This window comes from Salmo salar, chromosome 04 (genome assembly GCF_965601325.2).
Source record: "Salmo salar chromosome 04, fSalSal1, whole genome shotgun sequence".
Classification (NCBI taxonomy): Eukaryota; Metazoa; Chordata; class Actinopteri; order Salmoniformes; family Salmonidae; genus Salmo; species Salmo salar.
The window spans coordinates 10,939,321-10,956,606 of NC_138294.1; the positions used below are offsets into that span (position 1 = coordinate 10,939,321).

The window sequence follows — 17,286 nt, forward strand, 5'->3', positions numbered from 1 at the left end:
CTCTCTCTCTCTCTCTCTCTGTCTGTCTCTCTTTATATCTGGAAGCAATGTCTCTCTCTCTCTCTCTCTCTCTGTCTGTCTCTCTTTATATCTGGAAGCAATGTCTCTCTCTCTCTCTCTCTTTCTTTCTCCCTCTACCACGCTCTCCCTTTGACTTTCTTAATTTCCTCATTTTTCACTCACTCTCTCCTACAATCTAACCATCCCCTCCTCTTTTCCCCCTGTAGTGGCCCCGTGAGGCCCTCCTGTCCGTGTCCCAGACCTTCTTCCAGAACGTGGAGTTCGGCAGTGAGGAGATAAAGGATCGTTTCAGTGAGATGTGTGTGGAGATCCACGTCAGTGTGACAGACATGGCCGAGAGGTTCTACTCTGAGCTGAGACGACGCTACTACACTACCCCCACCTCATACCTGGAACTGATTAACCTCTACCTGGCCATGTTGGGAGAGAAGAGACAGCAACTAGTGGCTGTAAGAGATCAGTAATACTACTGATTAATACTGTTTCATAATCAATAACTAATATTAACCTCTACCTGGCCATGTTGGGAGAGAAGAGACAGCAACTAGTGGCTGTAAGAGATCAGTAATACTACTGATTAATACTGTTTCATAATCAATAACTAATATTAACCTCTACCTGGCCATGTTGGGAGAGAAGAGACAGCAACTAGTGGCTGTAAGAGATCAGTAATACTACTGATTAATACTGTTTCATAATCAATAACTAATATTAACCTCTACCTGGCCATGTTGGGAGAGAAGAGACAGCAACTAGTGGCTGTAAGAGACAGATCTATAATACTGTTTAGCAATAGTAAACACAGCGGCTGTGAGACATCCATAATATGTATTATTTAATGTTATCAATACTCCAGTTTAGCACACTGGTTTCTTTGAAATGTGGCTATTTCTCTGAATGGGCGTCAATTCTATACTCCATTCAATCCAAGAAATGTAATTGCTTCTGTGTGTGTTTGTGTCTGTGTGTGTGTGTTTGCATGACTGTGTGTATCCCTTTGTGTGTTTGTGTGTTTGTTTCTGTGTGTGTATGTGTGTGTTTGCATGACTGCGTGTGTGTATCCCTGTGTGTGTCTGTGTGTGTCTGTGTGCGTGTGTGTGTATTCCTGTGTGTGCAGGCTCGTGACAGGGTAAAGAATGGTCTGACTAAGCTGTTGGAGACCAACGTGTTGGTGGATAAGATGAAGATAGACCTGTCAGCTCTGGAGCCTGTCCTCAAACAAAAGTCTATAGACGTCAACGCCCTCATGGGGAAACTAGCCGTGGACCAGGAGAGCGCTGACAAGGTGGGTATAGAGTGGAGCTAGGGAAACCAGTCGTTGACCAGGAGAGAGACGACATGGTGGGTATAGAGTGGAGCTAGGGAAACCAGTCGTTGACCAGGAGAGAGACGACATGGTGGGTATAGAGTGGAGCTAGGGGAACCAGTCGTTGACCAGGAGAGGGTGGAGCTAGGGAAACCAGTCGTGGACCAGGAGAGAGACGACATGGTGGGTATAGAGTGGAGCTAGGGAAACCAGTCGTGGACCAGGAGAGAGACGACATGGTGGGTATAGAGTGGAGCTAGGGAAACCAGTCGTTGACCAGGAGAGGGTGGAGCTAGGGAAACCAGTCGTGGACCAGGAGAGAGACGACATGGTGGGTATAGAGTGGAGCTAGGGAAACCAGTCGTTGACCAGGAGAGGGTGGAGCTAGGGAAACCAGTCGTGGACCAGGAGAGGGTGGAGCTAGGGAAACCAGTCGTGGACCAGGAGAGGGTGGAGCTAGGGAAACCAGTCGTGGACCAGGAGAAGGTGGAGCTAGGGAAACCAGTCGTGGACCAGGAGAGCGCTGACAAGGTGGGTATAGAGTGGAGCTAGGGAAACCAGTCGTTGACCAGGAGAGAGACGACATGGTGGGTATAGAGTGGAGCTAGGGAAACCAGTCGTTGACCAGGAGAGAGACGACATGGTGGGTATAGAGTGGAGCTAGGGAAACCAGTCGTGGACCAGGAGAGAGACGACATGGTGGGTATAGAGTGGAGCTAGGGGAACCAGTCGTTGACCAGGAGAGGGGTGGAGCTAGGGAAACCAGTCGTGGACCAGGAGAGAGACGACATGGTGGGTATAGAGTGGAGCTAGGGAAACCAGTCGTTGACCAGGAGAGAGACGACATGGTGGGTATAGAGTGGAGCTAGGGAAACCAGTCGTGGACCAGGAGAGAGACGACATGGTGGGTATAGAGTGGAGCTAGGGAAACCAGTCGTTGACCAGGAGAGAGACGACATGGTGGGTATAGAGTGGAGCTAGGGAAACCAGTCGTGGACCAGGAGAGAGACGACATGGTGGGTATAGAGTGGAGCTAGGGAAACCAGTCGTTGACCAGGAGAGGGTGGAGCTAGGGAAACCAGTCGTGGACCAGGAGAGAGACGACATGGTGGGTATAGAGTGGAGCTAGGGAAACCAGTCGTTGACCAGGAGAGGGTGGAGCTAGGGAAACCAGTCGTGGACCAGGAGAGGGTGGAGCTAGGGAAACCAGTCGTGGACCAGGAGAGGGTGGAGCTAGGGAAACCAGTCGTGGACCAGGAGAAGGTGGAGCTAGGGAAACCAGTCGTGGACCAGGAGAGCGCTGACAAGGTGGGTATAGAGTGGAGCTAGGGAAACCAGTCGTTGACCAGGAGAGAGACGACATGGTGGGTATAGAGTGGAGCTAGGGAAACCAGTCGTTGACCAGGAGAGAGACGACATGGTGGGTATAGAGTGGCGCTAGGGAAACCAGTCGTTGACCAGGAGAGGGTGGAGCTAGGGAAACCAGTCGTGGACCAGGAGAGAGACGACATGGTGGGTATAGAGTGGAGCTAGGGGAAACCAGTCGTTGACCAGGAGAGGGTGGAGCTAGGGAAACCAGTCGTTGACCAGGAGAGGGTGGAGCTAGGGAAACCAGTCGTTGACCAGGAGAGGGTGGAGCTAGGGAAACCAGTCGTTGACCAGGAGAGGGTGGAGCTAGGGAAACTAGTCGTTGACCAGGAGAGGGTGGAGCTAGGGAAACTAGTCGTTGACCAGGAGAGGGTGGAGCTAGGGAAACTAGTCATTGACCAGGAGAGGGTGGAGCTAGGAAAACTAGTCATTGACCAGGAGAGGGTGGAGCTAGGGAAACTAGTTGTTGACCAGGAGAGGGTGGAGCTAGGGAAACTAGTCGTTGACCAGGAGAGGGTGGAGCTAGGGAAACTAGTCGTTGACCAGGAGAGGGTGGAGCTAGGGAAACTAGTCATTGACCAGGAGAGGGTGGAGCTAGGGAAACTAGTCGTTGACCAGGAGAGGGTGGAGCTAGGGAAACTAGTCGTTGACCAGGAGAGGGTGGAGCTAGGGAAACTAGTCATTGACCAGGAGAGGGTGGAGCTAGGGAAACTAGTCATTGACCAGGAGAGGGTGGAGCTAGGGAAACTAGTTGTTGACCAGGAGAGGGTGGAGCTAGGGAAACTAGTCATTGACCAGGAGAGGGTGGAGCTAGGGAAACTAGTCGTTGACCAGGAGAGGGTGGAGCTAGGAAAACTAGTCATTGACCAGGAGAGGGTGGAGCTAGGGAAACTAGTCGTTGACCAGGAGAGGGTGGAGCTAGGGAAACTAGTCATTGACCAGGAGAGAGTCAACATGGTGGGTATAGAGTGGAGCTAGGGAAACTAGTCGTTGACCAGGAGAGAGTGGAGCTAGGGAAACTAGTCATTGACCAGGAAAGAGTGGAGCTAGGGAAACCAGTCGTTGACCAGGAGAGATTCAACATGGTGGGTATAGGGTGGAGCTAGGGAAACTAGTCATTGACCAGGAGGGGGTGGAGCTAGGAAAACTAGTCATTGACCAGGAAAGGGTGGAGCTAGGGAAACCAGTCGTTGACCAGGAGAGAGTCAACATGGTGGGTATAGGGTGGAGCTAGGGAAACTAGTCGTAGACCATGAGAGGGTGGAGCTAGGGGAACTAGTCGTTAACCAGGAGAGGGTGGAGCTAGGGAAACTAGTCGTTGACCAGGAGAGGGTGGAGCTAGGGTAACTAGTTGTTGACCAGGAGAGGGTGGAGCTAGGGAAACTAGTCGTTGACCAGGAAAGGGTGGAGCTAGGGAAACCAGTCATTGACCAGGAGAGGGTGGAGCTAGGGAAACCAGTCGTTGACCAGGAGAGGGTGGAGCTAGGGAAACTAGTCGTAGACCAGGAGAGGGTGGAGCTAGGGAAACTAGTCGTTGACCAGGAGAGGGTGGAGCTAGGGAAAACTAGTCGTTGACCAGAGAGAGGGTGGAGCTAGGGAAACTAGTCGTTTACCAGGAGAGGGTGGAGCTAGGGAAACTAGTCATTGACCAGGAGAGGGTGGAGCTAGGGAAACTAGTCGTTGACCAGGAGAGGGGTGGAGCTAGGGAAACTAGTCATAGACCAGGAGAGGGTGGAGCTAGGGAAACTAGTCATTGACCAGGAGAGGGTGGAGCTAGGGAAACTAGTCGTTGACCAGGAGAGGGTGGAGCTAGGGTAACTAGTTGTTGACCAGGAGAGGGTGGAGCTAGGGAAACTAGTCATTGACCAGGAGAGGGTGGAGCTAGGGAAACTAGTCGTTGACCAGGAGAGGGTGGAGCTAGGGAAAGTAGTTGTTGACCAGGAGAGGGTGGAGCTAGGGTAACTAGTTGTTGACCAGGAGAGGGTGGAGCTAGGGAAACCAGTCGTGGACCAGGAGAGAGACGACATGGTGGGTATAGGGTGGAGCTAGGGAAACCAGTCGTTGACCAGGAGAGGGTGGAGCTAGGGAAACCAGTCGTTGACCAGGAGAGGGTGGAGCTAGGGAAACCAGTCGTTGACCAGGAGAGGGTGGAGCTAGGGAAACCAGTCGTTGACCAGGAGAGGGTGGAGCTAAGGAAACCAGTCGTTGACCAGGAGAGGGTGGAGCTAGGGAAACCAGTCGTTGACCAGGAGAGGGTGGAGCTAGGGAAACCAGTCGTTGACCAGGAGAGGGTGGAGCTAGGGAAACTAGTTGTTGACCAGGAGAGGGTGGAGCTAGGGAAACTAGTCGTTGACCAGGAGAGGGTTGACAAGTGTGGTCATTTTTTTGTTTGAATGTTTATATGTTTCTAGGAGGAGTGTGTTGTATCTAGGGGGGGGGTTTCTTCATGTGCACTCCTATTCAACTCTACTGCGTCTGTCTGTCTGTCTGTCTGTCTGTCTGTCTGTCTGTCTGTCTGTCTGTCTGTCTGTCCGTCCGTCCGTCCCCAGGTGCGTAAAGTGGTGAAGGAGGACGAAGCCCTAGCCAAGGTGAAGGCTGAGGACACCCAGGCCATAGCAGCAGATGCCCAGAGGGATCTAGACGAGGCTCTGCCCGCTCTGGAAGGTGCCAACAAGGCCCTGGACTCACTGGACAAGGCAGACATCTCAGAGATCAGGGTCTTCACCAAACCACCTGACATGGTCATGACTGTCATGGAGGCCGTCTGCATCCTGCTGGGCAGCAAGTCAGTCCACTAACAACACTTAGATAACATATTGACAACGTTATGATTGATGCATGTCAGTCCGCTAACGACATTTAAATCACATATTGACAACATCATGATTCATGCATCTTAGATCAAAAATAAAATAAATGAGTATTGGTCACATACACATAGTTAGCAGATGGTAATGCGAGTGTAGCGAAATGCTTGTGTTTCTAGTTCCGACAGTGCAGTAATATCTAACAAGTAATCTAACAGTTCCCCAACAACTACGTAATACACACAAATCTAAAGGGATGAAATAAAGAATATGTACATATAAATATATGGATTAGCGATGGCCGAGTGGCATAGGCAAGATGCAGTAGATGGTATAGAGTACAGTATATACATATGAGATGAGTAATGTAAGATATGTTAACATTATTAAATTTGCATTGTTTGAAGTGACTAGTAGTTTGCCCCCGGTGATGCGTTGTGCAGAACGCACCACCCTCTGGAGAACCTTGAGGTTGAGGGCGGTGCAGTTGCCGTACCAGGCTGTGATACAGCCCGACAGGATGCTCTCGATTGTGCATCTGTAAAAGTTTGTCAGGCTTTTAGGTGACAAGCCACATTTCTTCAGCCTCATGAGGTTGAAGAGGCGCTATTGCGCCTTCACCACACTGTCTGTGTGGGTGGTCCATTTTCAGTTTGTCTGTGATGTGTACGCTGAGGAACTTTCCACCTTCTCCACTACTGTCCCTTCGATGTGGATAGGGGGGTGCTCCCTCTGCTGTTGGGTGAACAGAGAGTACAGGAGGGGGCTGAGCACGCACCCTTGTGGGGCCCCAGTGTTAAGGGTCAGCGAATTGGAGATGTTGTCACCTACCTTCACCACCTGGGGGCTGCCCATCAGAAAGTCCAGGACCCAATTTCACAAGGCGGGGTTGAGACCCAGGGCCTCCAGCTTAATGATGAGCTTGGAGGGTACGGGTATGGTATGGTATGGTGTTGAATGCTGAGCTGTAGTCAATGAATAGGTATTCCTCTTGTACAGATGGGATAGGGCAGTGTGCAGTGTAATGGTGATTGCATTGTCTGTGGACCTGTTGGGGCGGTATGCAAACTGAAGTGGGTCTAGGGAGGCAGGTAAGGTGGAGGTGATATGATCCTTGACTAGTCTCTCAAAGCACTTCATGATGACAGAATTGAGTGCTATGGGGCGGTAGTCATTTAGTTCAGTTATCTTTGCCTTCTTGGGTACAGGAACAATGGTAGCCATCTTGAAGCATGTGGTGGCCACTGAGAAGGAGAGGTGGGTCCGCAGTCCTTGTAAGTGGGCCGTGCCGGTGCACTGTATTATCCTCAAAGAGGACAAAGAAGGTGTTTATTTTGTCTGGAAGTGAGACGTCGGTGTCTGTGACGTGGCTGGTTTTCTTTTTGTAGTCCGTGATTGCCTGTAGACCCTGCCACATACGTCTCGTATCTGAGCTATTGAATTGCGACTCAACTTTGTCCCTATACCTTGTTTAATTGCCTTGCGGAGGGAATAACTACACTGTTTATATTCAGCCATATTCCCAGTCCTCTTTCCATGGTTAAATGTGGTGGTTCGCGCTTTCAGTTTTGCGCTAATTCTGCCATCCATCCACGATTTCTGATTAGGGTAGGTTTTAATAGTCACAGTGGGTACAACATCTCCAATGCACTTCCTTATAAACTCACTCACCGAGTCAGCATATAGACCGATGTTGTTCTCTGAGGCTGCCCGGAACATTTCCCAGTCCGCGTGATCAAAACAATCTTGGAGCGTGGATTCCGATTGGTCAGACCAGCATTGAATGATTCTAGTCACGGGTACATCTTCTTTCAGTTTCTGCCTATAAGACGGAAGGAGCAAGATGGAGTCGTGATCGGATTTGCCGAAGGGAGGGTGAGGGAGGGCCTTGTATGCATTGTGGAAGTTAAAGTAACAGTGATCGAGTGTAAGTGCTGCAATCAATATGTTGATAGAATTTAGGTAGCCTTGTTCTCAAATTTGCTTTGTTCAAATCCCCAGCTACAATAAATGCAGCCTCAGGATATATGGTTTACATATAGTCCTATGAAGTCCTTGTGGGCCGTCGTGGTGTCTGTTTGAGGGCGTATATACACAGCTGTGACGATAACTGACGAGTATTCTCTTGGGAGATAGTATCTCAGCTGCATGTCAGTCAGCTAACGATGCTTGGATACAGATTGATAACATAATCATTGTCTCTGCAACAAGTCAGTCCATGAAGGGTTAACTAATGTATTAGCTAATAGCATATTATTGTTGAACTTAATGCCATATGAGGCTGCCAATGGATGGATCGCTAACGTAGCAACAACTGATACTAATGTACCAGTGACTCCCAATGCATACACACAAAATGTATCTAGCCGGTGGGCTAGTTGGGTACATTTTCTACAAGCTGATCAGTACTAGCCTGGGCTACTGGGCTAGATACATTACCATCCCTGCATACAAACCCTATAGGGAATATGTTGTCATTGACCCATAGACAGAAGGTAGCTGTAGGGTCCAGTATGGGAGACTGGCTGAGGTCAGTCAGTACTCTACTACTGCTCTGCTTGACAAGAAGATAGTGAAGAATCATCATGTCCTCTTGTCTCTGTCTGTCTGATGGAATAATATGTCATCTGGATCGGTGGCTGGTGTTTTCTCTACTGCTTCCTGTCTGTACTCATAGCAGGCCTGTTAGCTAGCATGACTCCAGCTGTATCTCTCACACACACACACACACACACACACACACACACACACACACACACACACTGTATTTCTCTCTCTCTTTACTTCAACTTTCTCTCTCTCTCTCTCGCTCTCTCTCTCTCTCTCCCCCACCTCTCCAGACCAGACTGGTCCAGTGCCAAGCAGGTGCTGGGTGACTCCTACTTCCTCAGGAAGCTGATGGAATATGACAAGGAAAACATTAAGCCCCAGATCCTCCAGAAGGTCACTAACTCTTTTGGACATTCCTGTATTCCTGTATTGGCTTCATTATTTGTTTGTATTTATTTCACTGCATTTGCAGAACCCCCCTCACTCTGGTCAAAAGTAGTGCACTATATAGGGAATAGGGCTCTGGTCAAGAGTAGTGCACTGTATAGGGTGCCGTTTGGGACACAAACTAAATAATGATGATTTTAATTGTTGTTGGTTATTTTAGCTTCAGAAGTACGTGAACAACCCGGACTTTGTCCCTGAGAAGGTGGAAAAGGTGTCCAAGGCCTGCAAGTCTATGTGTATGTGGGTCCGGGCCATGGACCTCTACTCCAGAGTCCTCAAGGAGGTCGGACCCAAGAAAGAAAGACTGGCCGCCGCACAGGTCAGTGGCACACACACACATGCACGCCATCCCCCCACTGGTTCCGATTGGAAGAGAAAACGTCAACAGGAATTGCTGTGTCAGATCTTCTTTACTAAGTACTGTATTAGGTATTTGTTTTTATATCCCACCCTTCTGGCTGCAGATGGAGCTGAATGCTACCATGGCAACCCTGAAGGAGAAGCAGGCCCAGCTACAGGAAGTACAGAACAAAATTAAGATCCTCCAGGACCAGTTTGACAAGAGCATCGCAGAGAAGGAGGGTCTGGGTAAGAGTTATAGAGGAGGGCCTGGGTAAGAGTTAGATAGGAGGGCCTGGGTAAGAGTTAGAGTGGAGGGCCTGGGTAAGAGTTAGAGAGGAGGGCCTGGGTAAGAGTTAGAGTGGAGGGCCTGGGTAAGAGTTAGAGAAGAGGGCCTGGGTAAGAGTTAGATAGGAGGGCCTGGGTAAGAGTTATAGAGGAGGGTCTGGATAAGAGTTATAGAGGAGGGCCTGGGTAAGAGTTAGGGAGGAGGATCTGGGTAAGAGTTAGAGTGGAGGGTCTGGATAAGAGTTATAGAGGAGGGCCTGGGTAAGAGTTATAGAGGAGGGCCTGGGTAAGAGTTATAGAGGAGGGCCTGGGTAAGAGTTATAGAGGAGGATCTGGGTAAGAGTTAGGGAGGAGGATCTGGGTAAGAGTTAGAGTGGAGGGCCTGGGTAAGAGTTAGAGAGGGCCTGGGTAAGAGTTAGAGAGGAGGGTCTGGGTAAGAGTTCTAGAGGAGGGTCTGGGTAAGAGTTAGAGAGGAGGGTCTGGGTAAGAGTTAGAGAGGAGGGTCTGGGTAAGAGTTCTAGAGGAGGGTCTGGGTAAGAGTTAGAGAGGAGGGTCTGGGTAAGAGTTAGAGAGGAGGGTCTGGGTAAGAGTTCTAGAGGAGGGTCTGGGTAAGAGTTAGAGAGGAGGGTCTGGGTAAGAGTTCTAGAGGAGGGTCTGGGTAAGAGTTCTAGAGGAGGGTCTGGGTAAGAGTTCTAGAGGAGGGTCTGGGTAAGAGTTAGAGAGGAGGGTCTGGGTACGAGTTAGAGAGGAGGGTCTGGGTAAGAGTTAGAGAGGGCCTGGGTAAGAGTTAGAGAGGAGGGTCTGGGTAAGAGTTAGAGAGGAGGGTCTGGGTAAGAGTTAGAGAGGAGGGTCTGGGTAAGAGTTCTAGAGGAGGGTCTGGGTAAGAGTTCTAGAGGAGGGTCTGGATAAGAGTTCTAGAGGAGGGTCTGGGTAAGAGTTAGAGAGGAGGGTCTGGGTAAGAGTTCTAGAGGAGGGTCTGGGTAAGAGTTAGAGAGGAGGGTCTGGGTAAGAGTTCTAGAGGAGGGTCTGGGTAAGAGTTCTAGAGGAGGGTCTGGGTAAGAGTTAGAGAGGAGGGTCTGGGTAAGAGTTAGAGAGGAGGGTCTGGGTAAGAGTTAGAGAGGAGGGTCTGTGTAAGAGTCAGAGAGGAGGGTCTGTGTAAGAGTCAGAGAGGAGGGTCTGGGTAAGAGTTAGAGAGGAGGGTCTGTGTAAGAGTTAGAGAGGAGGTTCTGGGTAAGAGTTAGAGAGGAGGTTCTGGGTAAGAGTTAGAGAGGAGGTTCTGGGTAAGAGTTAGAGAGGAGGATCTGGGTAAGACTGAGTTTGACAGATTTTGGCACATGATTTCCATCATGTTGGCACTTAAAGTTCCCACAATGTTTTCAAAGACAAACCCAAGTTCCAGGAACATGTCAGGACTAATCTACTGTAATCTCTTCTGTGTGCTGTCTGCTACATGAACTCTCTCTGCCTCCCATCCTCTCCCTCCCCTTACCGTCTCCCCCCCTTTCACCCCCAGCTAAGACCATGGCTCTGACCGAGGCGAGGCTGGGCCGTGCAGGGAAGCTGACAGCAGCTCTGGGGGATGAGCAGGTTCGCTGGCAGGAGAGCATCGAACTGTTTGAACAGGAGATCCATAACGTGGTGGGAAACGTCTTCATCGCTGCAGCCTGCGTGGCATACTACGGAGCCTTCACAATGCACTACAGACAACTGGTACATCCTTTATATACAGCCCGCTAATTCTCACTATAACCTACCACAGTATGTTGCATTATAACCATTCTAAACTACATAGCCTTCCCCTTGCGCTGGAGACACCTGGTATGTATGGCCTCTAAAGAGATGTTACTTTATACACATTTCTTACTATCTGTTATATACTTGTACTCTACTTTTGCGTCCTGCGTCTAAAAATTGCCGGATGTTCTCCGTACACTAGTGGAACCAAACCCAGTGAAGTCTGCCTGTTCCAGACAGTGTCTGTATGCCCACCTGTCTCCCTCGGGCCAGACGGAGAGCCAGACCTTGTGTCAGACTCCCTGCCCATACTGGCACTCTGGCCTAATGGCCCTCACTCACCTCAACCCACTGTCTCTGTGCTGTCTGTCAATACTACCACTGTCTCTGTGCTGTCTGTCAATACTACCACTGTCTCTGTGCTGTCTGTCAATACTACCACTGTCTCTGTGCTGTCTGTCAATACTACCACTGTCTATGTACTGTCTGTCAATACTACCACTGTCTCTGTGCTGTCTGTCAATACTACCACTGTCTCTGTGCTGTCTGTCAATGCTTCCACTGTCTCTGTGCTGTCTGTCAATACTACCACTGTCTCTGTACTGTCTGTCAATACTACCACTGTCTATGTGCTGTCTGTCAATGCTTCCACTGTCTCTGTGCTGTCTGTCAATGCTTCCACTGTCTCTGTGCTGTCTGTCAATACTACCAGTGTCTCTGTACTGTCTGTCAATACTACCACTGTCTGTCAATACTACCACTGTCTCTGTACTGTCTGTCAATACTACCACTGTCTCTGTACTGTCTGTCAATACTACCACTGTCTCTGTACTGTCTGTCAATGCTTCCACTGTCTATGTGCTGTCTGTCAATGCTTCCACTGTCTCTGCTGTCTGTCAATGCTTCCACTGTCTCTGTGCTGTCTGTCAATACTACCACTGTCTCTGTGCTGTCTGTCAATACTACCACTGTCTCTGTACTGTCTGTCAATACTACCACTGTCTGTCAATACTACCAGTGTCTCTGTACTGTCTGTCAATACTACCACTGTCTGTCAATACTACCGCTGTCTGTCAATACTACCACTGTCTATGTGTTGTCTGTCAATACTACCACTGTCTCTGTACTGTCTGTCAATACTACCACTGTCTCTGTACTGTCTGTCAATACTACCACTGTCTCTGTACTGTCTGTCAATACTACCACTGTCTCTGTACTGTCTGTCAATACTACCACTGTCTATGTGTTGTCTGTCAATACTACCACTGTCTCTGTACTGTCTGTCAATACTACCACTGTCTCTGTACTGTCTGTCAATACTACCACTGTCTCTGTACTGTCTGTCAATACCACCACTGTCTCTGTACTGTCTGTCAATACTACCACTGTCTCTGTACTGTCTGTCAATACTACCACTGTCTCTGTACTGTCTGTCAATATTACCACTGTCTCTGTACTGTCTGTCAATACTACCACTGTCTGTCAATACTACCACTGTCTATGTGCTGTCTGTCAATACTACCACTGTCTATGTGCTGTCTGTCAATATACTACCACTGTGTCTGGTCTGTACTGTCTGTCAATATACTACCACTGTGTCTGTACTGTCTGTCAATACTACCACCGTCTCTGTTATGGCAGATGGTTATGCAGTCAGATAACTTGGGAATGTTCATTCATCCTGAATATACACTTCTCTGATTGTTGATAAGCGTGTGTGTGTGTGGCTGTGTGTGTGTGTAGCTGATAGACCAGTGGATTGTGCGATGCCAGGAGTTGGGCATCCCCATCAGTGCCAGCTTCAGCCTCATCAACATCCTGGGCGACCCCTATGAGATCCGCCTGTGGAACGCCGAGGGGTTGCCCCGCGATACCGTTTCCACTGAGAATGGAATCCTGGTTACCCGTGGACGCCGCTGGCCACTCATGATCGACCCTCAGGATCAGGTGACCCAGACGACAGCAAAACAGTGCTTTTTGTCTTAAATCATTCAACCAATCAATCAATTAGAAGTATTTGTATTACCACACTTTTCATCTCTTCTGGATTCAATCGTATGTACAGTTGAAGTCGGAATTTAACATACACTTAGGTTGGAGTCATTAAAACTTGTTTTTCAACCACTCCACAAATTTCTTGTTAACAGACTATTTTTCGCAAGTCGGTTAGGACATCTACTTTGTGGATGACACAAGTAATTTTTCCAACAATTGTTTACAGACAGATTATTTCACTTATAATTCACTGTATCACAATTCCAGTGGGTCAGAAGTTTACATGCACTAAGTTGACTGTGCCTTTAAACAGCTTGGAAAATTCCAGAAAATGATGTCATGGCTTTAGAAGCTTCTGATTGGCTAATTGACATCATTAGAGTCAATTGGAGGTGTACCTGTGGATGTATTTCAAGGCCTACCTTCAAACTCAGTGCCTCTTTGCTTGACATCATGGGAAAATCAAAAGAAATCAGTCAAGACTTCAGAAAAAAAATTGTCTGGTTCGTCCTTGGGAGCAATTTCCAAACGTCTGAAGGTACCACGTTCATCTGTACAAACAATAGTACGCAAGTATAAACACCATGGGACCACGCAGCCGTCATACTGCTCAGGAAGGAGATGCGTTCTGTCTCCTAGAGATGAACGTACTTTGGTGCGAAAAGTGCAAATCAATCCCAGGACAACAGCAAAGGACCTTGTGAAGATGCTGGAGGAAACAGGTACGAAAGTATCTATAGCCACAGTTAAACGAGTCCTATATCGACATAACCTCAAAGGCTGCTCAGCAAGGAAGAAGCCACTGCTCCAAAACCGCCATAAAAAAAGCCAGACTACGGTTTGCAACTGCACATGGGACAAAGATCGTACTTTTTGGAGGAATGTCCTCTGGTCTGATGAAACAAAAATAGAACTATTTGGACATAATGACCATTGTTTTGTTTGGAGGAAAAAGGGGGAGGCTTGCAAGCCGAAGAACACCATCCCAACCGTGAAGCACGGGGGTGGTAGCATCATGTTGTGGGGGTGCTTTACTGCAGGAGGGACTGGTGCACTTTACAAAATAGATGGCATCATGAGGAAAGAAAATGATGTGTATATATTGAAGCAACATCTCAAGATATCAGTCAGGAAGTTAAAGCTTGGTCGCAAATGGGTCTTCCAAATGGACAATGACCCCAAGCATATTTCCAATGTTGTGGCAAAATGGCTATATAGGACTCGTTTTACTGTGGATATAGATACTTTTGTACCGGTTTCCTCCAGCATCAAGGTCCTTTGCTGTTGTTCTGGGATTGATTTGCACTTTTCGCACCGAAGTACGTTCATCTCTAGGAGACAGAATGAATCTCCTTCCTGAGCGGTATGATGGCTGCGTGGTCCCATGGTATTTATTCTTGCATACTGTTGTTTGTACAGATGAGCGTGGTACCTTCAGGCATTTGGAAATTGCTCCCAAGGATGAACCAGACTTGTGGAGGTCTACAATTTTTATTTTTTATTTTCCCATGATGTCAAGCAAAGAGGCACTGAGTTTGAAGGTAGGCCTTGAAATTCATACACAGGTACACCTCCAATTGACTCAAATGATGTCAATTAGCCTATCAGAAGCTTCTAAAGCCATGACATCATTTTCTGGAATTTTCCAAGCTGTTTAAAGGCACACAAAGTTGACTGTATGTAAACTTTTGACCCACTGGAATTGTGATACAGTGAATTATAAGTGAAATAATCTGTCTGTAAACAAATGTTGGAAAAGTTACTTGTGTCATGCACAAAATAGATGTCCTAACCGACTTGCCAAAACTATAGTTTGTTAACAAGAAATTTGTGGAGTGGTTGAAAAACGAGTTTTAATGACTCCAACCTAAGTGTATGTAAACTTCCCACTTCAACTGTATATTTGATTGAGATTCTATAACACATTGTTTAATCACAGGTACCTTTTATATGCGATGGTGTTGCAAATATTTATTCATCTTATACTTTGTAATAGGCTACTTGTCAAGTTGTATTTCTAGTTGTAATTTTCTATATTCTTGTATTGGCTTTGATGACCAAAGTTATTTTTCTGTGGCTACATCTGCTAAAATAACAGTTGTGTTGTGGCTCAAACCCTGACTCCCATTCCCAGACCCCAGCCTGGAACAAACCCTGACTCCCATTCTCAGACCCCAGCCTGGAACAAACCCTGACTCCCATTCCCAGACCCCAGCCTGGAACAAACCCTGACTCCCATTCCCAGCCCCCAGCCTGGAACAAACCCTGACTCCCATTCTCAGACCCCAGCCTGGAACAAACCCTGACTCCCATTCCCAGCCCCCAGCCTGGAACAAACCCTGACTCCCATTCCCAGACCCCAGACTGGAACAAACCCTGACTCCCATTCCCAGACCCCAGCCTGGAACAAACCCTGACTCCCATTCCCAGCCCCCAGCCTGGAACAAACCCTGACTCCCATTCCCAGCCCCCAGCCTGGAACAAGGCAACAACAGGAGACAACAGCCCTGAGACACTAAGACTATTCCCACTCTCTCTGTGTTGTAATCACACACACACACGCGCGCGTGCGCGCACACACACACACACTCACTCCATGCGCTTGGCCACTCTGTAGTTTGACTCTTAGCTCCAGTCCCCTGACACCTCTTATGTTGCTCCCTGTCATCTTTTGTTTCTTTCTCCTTCTCTCTTTCTTTGGGCCGCTGCCCCAGGGAGCGGTCTGTTGACTGGTTTCTGTCTGCCGTGCACAGGCCGTGATGGAGATGGGGAGAGGCAGGGAGTTAAGCAGGCAGGGAGGCTTGCTGACAGCCTAGCATGGGGACACTTCATTGTTCGGCTGGCGCAGACCATCTCAAACGCACACAAATAGACTCACACACACATGGCTTGTCTGTCGACTGACTCAAATGTAGTGCATTTCTGTTTGTCAGTTTTCATTCATGTCGATGAGAATGATTCTGAATCACCAGGGGTGTCAAACTCATTCCATGAAGGGCCTGGTGTCTGCAGGTTTTAGTTTTTTCCTTTCATTTACACCTAAACGACCAGGTGTGTGGAGTTCCTTACTAATTAGTGACCTTAATTCATCAATCAAGTACAAGAGAGGAGCGAAAACCTGCCGACACTCGGTCCTTCGAGTGTTCCAGTCTGGGGTCTGGGAATGGGAGTCAGGGTTTGTTCCAGTCTGGGGTCTGGGAATGGGAGTCAGGGTTTGTTCCAGTCTGGGGTCTGGGAATGGGAGTCAGGGTTTGTTCCAGTCTGGGGTCTGGGAATGGGAGTCAGGGTTTGTTCCAGGCTGGGGTCTGGGAATGGGAGTCAGGGTTTGTTCCAGTCTGGGGTCTGGGAATGGGAGTCAGGGTTTGTTCCAGTCTGGGGTCTGGGAATGGGAGTCAGGGTTTGTTCCAGTCTGGGAATGGGAGTCAGGGTTTGTTCCAGGCTGGGGTCTGGGAATGGGAGTCAGGGTTTGTTCCAGTCTGGGGTCTGGGAATGGGAGTCAGGGTTTGTTCCAGGCTGGGGTCTGGGAATGGGAGTCAGGGTTTGTTCCAGTCTGGGAATGGGAGTCAGGGTTTGTTCCAGGCTGGGGGCTGGGAATGGGAGTCAGGGTTTGTTCCAGGCTGGGGTCTGGGAATGGGAGTCAGGGTTTGTTCCAGTCTGGGGTCTGGGAATGGGAGTCAGGGTTTGTTCCAGGCTGGGGTCTGGGAATGGGAGTCAGGGTTTGTTCCAGTCTGGGGTCTGGGAATGGGAGTCAGGGTTTGTTCCAGGCTGGGGACTGGGAGTGGGGGTCAGGGTCAGGGTTTGTTCCAGTCTGGGGTCTGGGAAAGGGAGTCAGGGTTTGTTCCAGCTGGGGGCTGGTAATGGGAGTCAGGGTTTGTTCCAGGCTGGGGTCTGGGAATGGGAGTCAGGGTTTGTTCCAGTCTGGGAATGGGAGTCAGGGTTTGTTCCAGTCTGGGAATGGGAGTCAGGGTTTGTTCCAGGCTGGGGGCTGGGAATGGGAGTGGGGGTCAGGGTCAGGGTTTGTTCCAGTCTGGGGTCTGGGAAAGGGAGTCAGGGTTTGTTCCAGGCTGGGGTCTGGGAATGGGAGTCAGGGTTTGAGCCACAACACAACTGTTATTTTAGCAGATGTAGCCACAGAAAAATAACTTTGGTCATCAAAGCCAATATAGTGACTTTCTGGTATGAGAGGAATTTTCATGACCCCTCAATGGTGGTCACATGAATACTTTAAAGTGACAATATGGAAGTTCTGTCCCTTGTGGCATTGAGATGGTTTAGCTACACAATCACAACCAACCTGAAACAAAACAAATAATCCCTCATTTAAAATGCTTTATACAACTGTGTCTGGTCCGTCTCCAGGCCAACCGTTGGATCCGTTCCAAGGAGACCAAGAACGGTCTGAAGGTGATCAAGCTGACCGACGCTGGTTTC

General features: G+C 48.8%; 1 protein-coding gene across 1 annotated transcript in view; it reads left to right on the forward strand.

Annotated features, from left to right (window-relative positions):
* Nucleotides 1–17,286, forward strand: part of LOC106599067 (dynein axonemal heavy chain 6) — a 165,886-nt gene that overhangs the window by 108,002 nt on the left and 40,598 nt on the right. Inside the window, exons 52-60 of the mRNA XM_082973945.1 lie at nt 228–470; nt 1,139–1,306; nt 5,245–5,480; nt 8,343–8,445; nt 8,660–8,818; nt 8,964–9,087; nt 10,640–10,836; nt 12,604–12,807; nt 17,215–17,286. The exon at nt 17,215–17,286 is cut by the window's right edge and continues 54 nt beyond it. Coding sequence (XP_082830071.1) covers nt 228–470; nt 1,139–1,306; nt 5,245–5,480; nt 8,343–8,445; nt 8,660–8,818; nt 8,964–9,087; nt 10,640–10,836; nt 12,604–12,807; nt 17,215–17,286 — 1,506 coding nt within the window. The remainder of the gene's footprint in view (nt 1–227; nt 471–1,138; nt 1,307–5,244; nt 5,481–8,342; nt 8,446–8,659; nt 8,819–8,963; nt 9,088–10,639; nt 10,837–12,603; nt 12,808–17,214) is intronic.